This window comes from Pelmatolapia mariae, linkage group LG12, assembly GCF_036321145.2.
Source record: "Pelmatolapia mariae isolate MD_Pm_ZW linkage group LG12, Pm_UMD_F_2, whole genome shotgun sequence".
Classification (NCBI taxonomy): Eukaryota; Metazoa; Chordata; class Actinopteri; order Cichliformes; family Cichlidae; genus Pelmatolapia; species Pelmatolapia mariae.
In genome coordinates this window covers 25,608,608-25,621,136 of record NC_086237.1, presented here as the reverse complement: position 1 = coordinate 25,621,136, position 12,529 = coordinate 25,608,608, and the positions used below count along the sequence as shown (strand labels likewise).

Sequence of the window (12,529 nt, the reverse complement as noted above, 5' to 3'; positions counted from 1 at the left end):
ATTATAGGATTTTTGTCCAAAGGATGATCATTTTATCACAGTTTTTCCTAAAGTGTGCATAAAGTGATTTATAGTATAGTTTTTGATTTTGCTGAATCATATTATACAAACCTGTCAGGCAACTTAAGTATTAGAGTCGAAAGTTGTCAGAGGACTTATCCAGTAATATGAATATTGTATTTGATTAAGTCTGGGAGATAAATATTTTTCTTATATTTTTTAGATCTCATCCTCATGTACAAATGAAGCATTTTTACATGAATATGAGAGTGCTGCTGTCCTTACATTTGGTAAGCATATATACACTATTCCACCACATCCCAAAGGTACTCTGTGGATTAAGATTTTCTAACTGGGGGTCATTTGAGTGCAATGAACTCATGTTCAAGAAAGCAGTTCGAGATGATTTGCGTTTGTGACTTGGTGCATTATTTTGCTGAAAGTGGTAAACTGTGGTCATAAAGGGATGGACATGGTCCGCAGCGGTACTCATGTAGGCTGTGGTGTTTAAACCATGGTGGTAAAAACGGGCTCAAAGGGTGACAAGAAAATATACTATACACTATTACATTACCAGCATCCTGAACACTTGATAAAAGACAGGACGGCTCCATGCTTTCATGTTTTTTTTTTATCAGAAATTCTGACAACCAACTTTATCTATATAGTGCCAAATCACAACAACAGTCACCTCAATGCACTTTATATTGTAAGGAAAGTACCCTACAATAACATGGACAAAACTTCAACAATCAGGTGACCCCACCTATGAGCAAGCACTTGGCAATGGTGGGAAGGAAAAACTACCTTTTAATGGGAAGAAACCTTTGGCAGAACCAGGCTCAAGGAGGTGCAGCTGTCTGCCAGACCACTTGGAGATGAGTGGAGGGGACAAGAGAAACGGCACGCTATGGAAGATAGTCAAGTCGTGTTGTAATCTATAATAACTAATTAAGTTTTTTAAATAAACGCAGAAAGTGAAATGCAGCGAGTAAAGAATAAACACTCGGTGCATCATTGGAAGCCACCAGAAGCCTAGGCCTTTACCAATCTTCTGTTGTCCAATTTTGTGCCCTTGGGAACTGTAACCCCCTTAGTATCCTGTTCTTAACTGATAGCAATGGCACCTGGTGTTGTCTTCTGCTTTAGTGTGTAACCTATGCTGTATAGACTGTCTATGCCAAGAAGCTTGTAAATAGAAAAAAATTATATTGAGTTGAACTGAGTTCCGTTTGCCGCGATCCATAACAGTCCCGGTTTTTGTGTGGCTTCTTGGCAAAGTTGCTCTTCTGCAAACATTTCTTGTAACAAGGCATTATTTGAGTTACTGTTGCCTTCCTATTATGCCGAAGAAGTCTGGCCATTCTTTGACCTGAAATGAACTAGGCATTTTTTCTGCTGCCCACTGGATATTTTCTCTTTTTTGGATCGTTCTCTGTAAACCTGCGGGAAAATCCCAGCAGATCAGCTGTTTCTGAAACACGGAGCACCCTTTCTGGCACTATCAATCATGCCGTTCAAAGTCACTTAAAGCACCTTTCTTTCCCATTCTGATGCTTACTTTCAACTACAGCATGTCGCCTTTAGCGTGTCTACATCTAAAATATCTAAAACCTGCAGGACAGGCCTGGAGTTCCCCAATCCGATCTCATCCGTAGACGCGGCATCAATCCGAGCGAAACATTCTTGGACTAAATGGCTCTCCGTACTGCTGTGATGTCACCACCCTCCAGTATTTGTATGTTTTTTTGGCGGGGTGGGCAAATCTGCTCGGAAGTTTTGTTCATTTGGTAAACACAACTGACAAAAAATGGAGCGGTAAGTTAAACTTTGGCCAAGAAAATAAGTGCCAAACGACATTCTGACAAAATATAATGTTTCTGGTAACCTAAGCTAACGAAGTTCAAATTCATTTGCTGTCATTGTTTGCGGACGTTAGCGACCGTTAGTTTAAACGATGTCGCAGCAGTTAATTCAATGTTGTTCACAACTATAACACTATTTATAGAGTAAAACACGACTTATTCGTGGTATTGGGTTAGGTCTAGTGAACTTCGAGTCTCTGAAATATTACAGAGGTTACGGACAACGGCGCTAACAATGCTACTTCATTACATTCCTGAAGCGTATGTCAACCTTAGCGGAGAGTTGTCATTCATTTACAAATGTGGCCAACATGCTCTCCTTAATGGGCGGTGTTGTGTACTCGGCGAACAGTTGTGAATCACTGGAGTGTCTTTCATAAAACATGTTCCCATTTTGTGATACTTTCTCCAGTGTAAGGCTGAGTCGAGTCAAAGGGAGCAGACCATCGGAGCAGTCGCTGCGAGTGCAAGACAGCAACAGGATGAGCTTGATGTATACGACGCCTCAGAGGTTTGTTTAAAGAAACTTGACCTGTGATAAATTCAGCTCTGCAATTACACTACTTAGTTCACTCATCTATTTGATAAACAGCTGATTGTTGTAACCCAATGCTTTCAATAAGGGGTTGTCTCCGCAACATTAAATTAACAAAGCTTAATTTGGACCACACAGACTGTTTAGAAATGCGTTGTGACAGACTGGGACTTCTTGGTTTGGGTAATCTTATATGATATGATATTGATATTGTGATATTGTATACATGGGGTAAAGCAGGGATGGGGAAGTTATATTTATTGACTCATTGAAGAAAGATGGCTCACTAGGTATTAGCAAATGAATTATTCAAGTTTTTTTCTTTTTTCACAGTAAACAGCCTTCATTTGGAAAGCTCAACATACCAAAACCGCAGTCTGGGACATCTGAAAGACGGACCAGCTTCTTTGGTCCGAGGTATGTCTGAATTTTCCAAAACTCGGTTACACTATTACTACAAAATGACTACTTTTGTAAAATCCTCAGGTGATTGGGCTTAGATATTAGAAATTTGAAAATAAAATGAAGATTACAAACGGTCCTGAAACTAGTAAAAAGTGGAATACGTTAATTAACCCACTCAGGGTAAAATGACTCTGATGTATCTTAAATTTAAAAAATATATTTATGCTTTTTCATTAAAAAAAGAAACAATTCTCTGCAATGCCTTGATTTAAGTGTGAATGTATTTTAACTCTCTTTGTAAATTAAAAAAAAAACCTGCTCTTTGACATGTGGCATTTTAACAGGACTAGTGGAGTCGGGATGCCTCGCAACAGCACCATGTCGGGGTTTGGAGGAACTGAGAAGATAAAAGATGCTCGACCTCTACACGATAAGTCTTATGTTCAGCAATGCATCAGGCAGCTGCACGAGGTAAAAACATAAACTGTGTCTGTGTAAGGTGGACTGTGAAATAAGGGACTGCAACATACACCTTATTTCATTTAGCTGGTTAGTATTTTTACCACACCTCTGATGGATACGTTTACCACACAAGGGTTGTTAAATGATTGCAGAATACATTTTAGTTTGAATTCTAACAGTGTATTTCTTTCATGTGATCTAGTTCTTGACAGAGCAGGGTTACCCGGGCACTTTGTCATCCAAGACCCTCCAGTCTCCATCCACCAAGGAGTTTGTGAAGATGTTTGAATTCATCTACTGCCAGCTAGACCCAACCTTTGAGATGCCAAACTCAAAAGTTGAAGAGGAGGTTCCTGCTCTCTTTAAAACCTTGGGGTAAAATGTGTAGTGTTAACAGCTGTTGTTGTTGTTAAACCCCCTCCCCACACTTAAAAGAAAAAGTTAAAGAATATATTATGAAATATCTTGTCTCATTTTCTGTAGTTTAAGAAACTTTCCTGACTTGCTCTGTTTTGGCATCTTGTTTAAGGTACCCATTCGTTCTCTCCAAGTGTTCCATGTATTCTGTTGGAGCTCCCCATACCTGGCCTCAGGCTCTGGGGGCTCTCATGTGGCTTATTGATAATGTCAAGGTGAGAAATGACATTAAATTGTCAAGTACATTGGACCGTTATCGTTTAAAACAAAGTTCACATGCACTAAATATCAAATGCCCCACAAGAAAATGTGGAAGCTAAAGGTCAGCATGTTTTCTTTATTTTTAATGTGTTTCTGCATCAGATCAACTGGAGTTTGAGCAAACAGGAGCTGCTGTTCAGTGACTTCTGTGAAGATGGCGAAAATATTGAAGAAGGTGCTGAGTTCAACAAGGTACAGGAACTTTACAGTGTGAAAACTATGAAAAATAACATCATGTATACTGACATGTTAAGAGAGTGTGCTGTATATTGGTGTAAGCCCACTTTATATAGTTACTGGCACTGTACCTTTTTTGTAGCCAATCATGTGTCGTGTCTGTGTTGTTCAGCAAAGCTAGTGTGATAATTATATTGTAAGTTTGTCTTAATGTTCTTTCTTCATATGTAGCTCTTCCTGGACTACACAGCTGAGACATATTCCAAGTTCATGCAAGGTGATGACACATTTGAGGAAGAAGATGAAGCATTCCTCGTTAAACTAAGTAAGAACAAGATCTCTGTGTGAAATTATTCTCCATACAAAAGGAGGGAATATGTAATTGTCTGTGGTTGTTTGTCTGTCTGTTATTTAGCAGTCTGGTGTCCACAGTCGTCAAGATATTATTTTTAGATTTTGTGTAGTTGTAGATACCAATAATAACTTGAGCTCTTTTATTTGGGTGAAAATTGGATAAAGGTCACACTAAATGATGTGAAAATTGGTAAAAATGTTATATTACCCACTCTTTATGGATCTTCTTTGAACTTCACAACAATATACTTGGCCTTGGGGGACATGAGTACTCAGGTTGGCTAAGCATTTGGCCTTGACTTTCCTGTTAACCCAGGTGGTATTCTTAATTCAGTGACATTTGTCTAGACTGCACCTACAAAAATGCAAAAACTGTGTCTGATTTAATTTGCCTGTTATCCCCTTTAATGCACTGCACCAAGTGCTGTCTGAAAGGCTTTTAACAAGGATAGTGTTTGCTTGTGTTCACAGAGAAGCTTTACAATGTTGATGAAGCCCTGCTGGCCACGATGGAGGAGAAACACAGAATCCTTACTGATGAGGTCGAAAAACTGGAGAAGGAGAGTCAGACCGTAAGATTTTTTTTCTTTTTTTCCCCTGTATTTTGTCTTTAGGCTGGACTGAATTGTGTACCCAGTTGTGTTAACGTGTTCTGTCTCCTCCTGAGCAGGACCGTCTGATGACGAAGAGGATGGAAAAGATGAAGCTGCAGGCAGATCTCAAGAAACTCCAAAGCTATCGTGCCAGCTTGGACTCTTTTAAAGACAACCTGGAGAAAAAAGACTCAGAACTGAATGCTGAGCTGGAGACTTCTGGTAAATGACACATTTGATCTAACCATGTTAGCAAGCCACGTCTTTGGCAGAAAGGACTGGATTCTGTGATTATGCGATTATATCTGGATTAGTCAACTTAACAATGTTTGTCTTTAGCGTTACTTAAAATAAGCAAAGACTGCACAGCATTCAGGTTCAAAGTGGTAGATGGTTATTGAAGGTAAAATAAGAGTGGTGTGGTCAGTGGGAGTTACTGACTCCTGAATATTAAACATACAGTGAAAATGTTTTGGTTATTGTTTTTAGTCAGCCACCTGGAAACTCTGAAACATGAGAGGAATGAACTGCAGCACCTCCTGCAAAATCAGAAGTTTACTCCAGCTGATGTCGAGAGGATCAACAGAGAGAAGAGGGAACTTCAGCAGACCATCTCCAGTCTCACCAAGTCTCTGGAGAACGCTGAGCAGCATAAGTGGAATGAAGAGATTGCACTGGCCAAAGTGAAAGAGAAGGTACTATTTACATCTTGTATATGTGCAAAGAGGGGCAGCTGTAGTCCTGTTTGGTTAGCTGGTTTTGATTAAATGTTTACATTTTAGGAAAATATTATTCAGTGCATCTGTGTCAGTGTTCTACCCGTTTTATAGTCTGGGTAGACTGTTGACATCAAACATTCATCATCATTTTGAAAAAAGTATCTGTGGTTTTTACTTTTTACTTTTCTCCCTTTTCTTTTCCATCAACGCCAATCCTCTGTGTTCCAGGCAGAGTTGAAGCTGGCAGAGTACCACAAGCTGGCACGTAAACTGAAGCTGATACCGATTTCTGCAGAGAACGCCTGTGGTCACGATTTCGAGATCCGACCTTTTGAATGCGGAGCCGGCAGCATGGTTCAGTGTAAAACACAGATACAGGTGACTCCAGTTAATATTCTGTTTACGCAGCTTTTTACAAGAGCAAATCTTAAGAAATTCACCAGGCACAACTTACTTCCCACTAATTAAATATACTTCCATATTCAGGTTGTAGCTTTACATGATGGTGTTTCTGTGTACTTGTTCTGATCAGATGCAACTAAGAAAGTTGGTCGGAGATGTTGAGGAGGAGAACAGTCGATTAACCAACATGAAACTCAGTTTGGAGGAGTCTTGTGAACAGGTAACAAAAATTTGATAGTACTGTATCATATCTACACATTAACCTGTTTCTATGGCAGCATTTATAATTTGTGTTATTTTTGTCTGTTAGGTAAATTCTATCATCACGGATAAGACCAATGATCTAAAGCAGCTGAGGGAGCAGATCCGCAAACTAGATGAACGATGGGAGGGCGAAAAGCAGGTATTGTCCCGTATTCTACAACACAACAGTGAAAGTTTCCACTGAACAAAATTATACCCACGTTAATAAAATATAGCTTTGTAACTCCCAAAGAGCTATCAACGCTTCAAACTAATAAACCAATTCATAATGGAAAAGACATTTTCTCCTAGGACGACAACCTAAGAAGAAAATGCACAATAGTATTTCATAAACATGTTGCCGTGTTGTATGTTTGTATAGGAGCTGGCTCGAGAGGAACAGGAGTGGGCGGTAGAGATGGAGTCTGTGGAAAACCACCGTAAACTTCTCGAGAAGAAAGTTAATTATGGTTATGGCGAGGCTGTGCAGCAGCTGAAAGCAGCACAGCAACAGTAAGCAACAACAATATATGTACCATATTTGCATTTCTTCAAGATTCTTCTTGCTATATATTCAAAATCATCACAAGTAGTCCTGAAAATACAGATTCATCATCATTTAATGAAACAAAGGTGAACTTTATTGTGAATGATGTGTCTGTTTATTCCAATTGATGAGATTTAAGACTTGTTTCTGTCACAAGGTACCACCTTGTGCTGCAGGAGACCAATGAGGAGAGGCGAACAGTCGCTAACAACCTGGCGTCTGTTTTTACCACAGCTGCCAACCACTTGTCAATTACAGAGGTAACGTTCCTACAGCTCTCTCTTGTTCTCCACAAAAGAGTGTGTCTCAGGACATGAGCTTAAATTTACACAAAGCTGTGAGTTTCTGTCAGCACAAAACATTCATTTTACATCAAAGTAAAAGGCAAAAGCACTACGATGTGAGGTTTCCCTGCCGTTCTTCCCCAGAAACATCACAGCTCTATAGGACAGATTAGATTATACTTGAAGTGTTTGTACCTTACATTTATAACAATGGATAATACTAATACTGAACTTCAATTTGATTTGTACTAAATACATAAGAAAAAAATTGTACAACTACAAAGAATCTGTATAGAAAAACTGAACTATCTAAATCTGTGTTTCTGAATTTGTATTTTTGTAATACTTTTATATCTTACACGTGAATTATACTTCTGCATCAGATCTACATCGTAACTTGCGGCATAACCGGAACCCCATTTTAGTCCTGCTCTGCAGCCTGCTACATAACCTGATGTGCACCTCCTGAAAAATGCAACTACATGTTGGGTCAACGCATACCTCAACGACTGCAATGGTGTGGAAGGTTTAGGTGTGGATATATAAGGAGTTTCCGGTTACCACGCAAGTTAGGATGTGCATTTCTGGCAGAAGTCTAAAGCTGTAGACCCCAGTCACACAATTCTAGAGAGACCAGTCAATGAACATCTGGCAACATGTGGCTAGAAGGGGAAAATGTGTGTTCCTTAGCAGGTTGCCAGTGATTGCTGGAGTTTAATGGCTGTCCCAAGTCCCAGTCACACAAGCCTAGAGATCTGTCAGTGACCCCCTGATACTTGCAGAAAATGCTGACTTGTGTGCAAACACTTATTATTTGCCAAATCGTAATGAAACTGAAAAGTGAAAACTGGCAATGGTGAATGTAGAAGAAGCTGCGCATCGAGAAATATGTTGCTTTCAGCTGTAATGCACAACTTTTACTTTGAAGATTAAATTCTTCATTTTTCAGTTTGCATCACTTTTAGGTTTCACTACAGCTCAGAGTGTAAATAACAGGTTTTTGTGTATAAATTAGCATCTTCCATGCAAACTACAGGCAGTCACAGCAATCCACTAGGAACAAGCAGGTTTATAGTGCAGCACCTTCTTTGCGACCAATTTCTGGAAACGGCCACTAGCAGGCGTCGTCGAAAACACATTTTTCTATGCAACAGGGGTTGCCAGGGTCGCCGACCAGTTTCTAGGCCTGTATGGCTGAGGCCTTAATGTGTGATTATGCTGCATATTACTTTGTACCCTCACTGCTGTCTCCTGCGCTTCCTCTACAACAGAAATGCCTGGAGGATCTGCACAGCAGAGTGCAGCGGATCTGCTCAAAGGCTGTTGAAGAAGACGAGGCTGCCATTCAGAAGCTCCAGGAAACTCTAAAGGACTTCATGTCCAAGGCAAAAAATGTATAAATGTGGCATGAGGATGGCAAGCAGAGATGATTTCAGATGATTATAAGTGTTTGGTTTTCCTGTTATTTGTATTTTCAAATTGTTCAGATCTTAGGACAACAGAGAAATGGAGTTATTCATTTGGACTCGACAAACTTTGAAAGAATATTAAATGGGTTAACACATTTTTAAAAATCTGAATGATTTAAAAAAAGATTCCAAGTTGTTTTGTAGAACCTACCAAAATGAAAAAAAATGTCTTCCATCTCATTTGTAACACAGCCTGATCAGCTTTCCAGACTGACCAGTTGTCTCACTTCATGTGTGACTGCATCGCGTTGTTTCCTGTCTCGCACATTGAGATAATGTCCTGTGTTATGATTGGCTCTAATTTATAAAAGGCAACCTGCTTGAGTCTCATAACAAAGTTGTGGCTCAAGAAGAGATGTGGTGATCTGTGAATGCATCCCTGCTGAAACTACAGAACAGCAGCTGAAATGACAATTGAAATTTTTAAATAGTTATGATGAGGGGGGGTACATAGATTTGCGATAATGCAAATAAACTTAAAAAAAAAGCTCTTAAGTTATATTTGATATAATAAAAGATGTTGAGAAAATTGAAAAGAAATGTAGTGCTTGTCCTGTGCTGAATCTGTAATCGACATGTAGAATTTTAGTCCTCATTGCGATCATGTACCTCATTAGAACTGTTATGGTGTATTGAAGCCACTAGATGGCAGCACACACCACCAGCTGCTCAAATGTTTCAAGTTGCTTCTTGTCTGACTGAAAAATGAGATCACTAAAACAATGATGATTTTATATAGTGCTGGAAAAACTGAATTTATTACCTCCATATTCTAGTGAACTGACAGAAGATTTACTGTTGAGTTCTGTCTTTCTGTAAAGGCAATTTCTTCAATACTACCAAATCTAAGTAATGTTAAGTCTTTATCGATTTTTTGGTTAATCAATATGGATAAGATAAGGAAATGGGCATGCATACTCTGTTTATTTGGATGCATTTCTATTTTACAAACCTTTTAAAGCTGTGAATTTCCAGTCAGATATCGGGTCAGGAAATAATTACCTAATGGACAAACATCAGGAATAGTTTCCATTTGTGTCAGACTCATTTATTCTATTTTTTACCGAGCACATTAACGTATTTAGGTTCCACATTATCAGCCAAAGCCCATAAAACTGACTGGATCATTAGTAAATGAAGTGTTTGTTTTTGAAGTGAACATTTTCTGCTCTTCTGGCAGAAGCATTTATTGCAAATGCTGAAGCAAAGTTGGCAGTGAGGACACAAACAGGAAGTGGTACATATCTCTCTTCACTGCTTTCACCAGAAATGGTCAGCATAGCTTAATGTACCTGTTTCCAATTAACTCTACATACTTGGCATCAAAATATTTCTTTTGGGTTTTTTTTGCATCAATACTCAGTCCAGATATTGAATCCAGATACCCTGTGGCAATCTGTATACTTCAAACTGCGATTCTGGCTTACTTTAGGTTTTGAAAACACATTCTGAGGAGCTTTAAATCTTTTTCTATGGTGTAATATCACTCCCGATCCAGGATTTGTCAAACTGTCTCAAAGCTTTAGCGTTTACAGACTCAAAGGATCCTTCTAAAATAAAGATGTCTGTTTTTCTGATTCAGTCTCCCTTGCTGCACATGGTGGTGTTGATTTATGATTTCACACAAGCACATCTTTTTCCGGTTCTCTCATGTTGTTGTGAAACTGAAGCTGCATGTGTTGTTGCTGGTTTGTGGGTGTCTTAGTAAAAAACTAACTAAAAAAACTGTAAAAAGTGAATGAATACAGGCACCAGCATTAAGAGATTGTTTAATTGGAGCAAAAACAAACAAACAAAAAAACCCCAAAGCAGTTAAATCTGACTTTAGGGTTTCTTTCTTTGCTTTAATGGTTCTGTAGCTGCTGAAAAAAGGAGGTGGCATCCGTGTGTGTTACTTTTGGACTTGCTGCTCTAATTCTGAGTGATGGCTAGTTCATTAAACCAGCTGGTTAATTCAATATCATATGTTTGTCAATTGTTTGAGTTAAAAAAAAAAAAAAAAAACGGCTTAGCATTTAAGATATAATGGTTTCCTGCTTTTCTTTTACATCTAGGTTTTGCACATCCTTGCAGTATAGTTATTATAGCTTAAGCAATTTATCAAATATCTGCAAAAAAAATCTGAAATTAAAACAATGGTTTGTTGCAATCGCCCAAAAAATTCGCCACCCTTTAACAGCACAGATGTCTGAAGTATCATCCACGGAATTTGGGGTGACGGCCGAACCCTGAAACTCCACATCGTGTCAATACAGTAAAGTGAGAGGTGGGGTTTTTTTGTAGAAGGGAACGTTTGAAAACCTTCAGCACAGCAAGCGTGAGAGAAATGTTTTGGCAGATGTGATAAGGAGAGATGAGGTGATTGTGAGGGGCTCCATGGAGAGAGGGAATGAAAAATGTGATGGATAACTTCCACTGCTTGCAGAAACAATCCCAAACTGAGCGTGTGTGTGTTGGGTGGGGCGAGGTAGCGGAGAGAAAGTTAACAGCCACAGAGGCTTAATTCAACTAAACATGAAAGGCCTCGGTATGTTTATCTGATCCCATACAGACAGGTGGCATCCATAAAAGCCATTTTACAGGACCCGTCTTAGCATGTGTGAGAGAATGAATGTCATGACTTGTGTATCTTTCTACCCCTGGAGGGATGTACGCGGTGGCCCAAATGTGTGTGTGTATGACTCGGCGCGTGGGAATTTGCGTGCTTCTCTCTCTGCAAAAACCTGTGCTCTGTGTTTGTTTTCATGCTTCTTTATGCGTTGTGTGGTGCTTTCGTGAGTATGTGTGTGCATACATGTTTACTCCTTTACTGGCTGTGGCTCTCAGCCTGTGTCGACCTATTTTCTATTGTGGATTGTTGCAGTCAAAGATGCAAATCCCCCATGAATTCTTAATACACTGTACGCCCTGGCTCTCACACAGGGGAAGTCAATGTAACCTGGGTTGAGTGCTAAAGCTCAACACTGTCTGTCTCAGTGAGAGTGTGTTTGTGTCTAGCTCACAGGGCCTGTGATTTTGGGAGACATGTTAGAAGGATTGCATACGATGGTGTGGAAATACAAAGGTTATCCTGGTGTTTCCTATAGAAGGCGTGTGTTGTTACTTCACAAGTCGTACAAGACTTCCAGCAGCTAATTCATCATACCAGAGACTTGGAGATGGAGCAGAGCACTGAGGTGTTAATGTGGAGTCTTATTAGGGGTTACTCTCATCCATCCGCCACTAGTATGATCTGTTCTACAGATGTGGGGAAATGGGTGCTGAGAAAAGGGGAAAAGAAAGAAAGAAGCATGCTCTGCCTTAAAACGCAGGCACACTCGCTCTTATTTTCTTTCTCCCTGCTCCCTGTCAAAACACCATTGTTGTAGCTGAAATCTGTCTTCCTTAGACCTATATTATGACTAGCTCTGGCATTTTGATTTCTGTTCCAGCGACTAATTGTCTCCAGATTTAGTGGACAAATCAACTTCTGCTATAGCTGTGTGGCAGACGCATGCAGTAGTGATGCAGGGGGGGGGAAGACAAACTTTACCTTCTATCTTCAGTTCCTAATAACAATAACACAACCACTTTCAGAAATAATTACATGAGCTTTTGTTGGTATCAAGCGTAGTGCGTGACATATTTTCTTTTTACAAACTGTTTCTTTGAGCTATTTTGTAATGTGCTTGAAATGCTGAAGGATATAAAGCAGGAGGGCCGTGGTTAAGGTTAGTTTATTCTTAAAATCCTGGAGAATGATTAATGTCTGCTTGTCTACGTGAATTTGAAATTAATTATAGACGGGAACTTACTG

The 12,529-nt window shown here is 39.4% G+C and overlaps 1 protein-coding gene across 1 annotated transcript; it reads left to right on the top strand.

The window, feature by feature from the left end:
- The first annotated feature begins 1,723 nt into the window (after positions 1–1,723).
- On the top strand, positions 1,724–10,310 carry ndc80 (NDC80 kinetochore complex component). The gene is made up of 17 exons (XM_063489738.1): positions 1,724–1,818; positions 2,278–2,376; positions 2,734–2,817; positions 3,150–3,276; positions 3,470–3,642; positions 3,797–3,899; positions 4,048–4,137; positions 4,354–4,447; positions 4,948–5,048; positions 5,147–5,291; positions 5,559–5,764; positions 6,017–6,166; positions 6,321–6,410; positions 6,501–6,593; positions 6,816–6,946; positions 7,138–7,240; positions 8,536–10,310. Exons 1-17 carry the CDS (start codon positions 1,811–1,813, stop codon positions 8,662–8,664), a joined length of 1,926 nt encoding a protein of 641 aa, XP_063345808.1. The 5' UTR covers positions 1,724–1,810; the 3' UTR covers positions 8,665–10,310.
- The last annotated feature ends 2,219 nt before the right edge of the window (positions 10,311–12,529 follow it).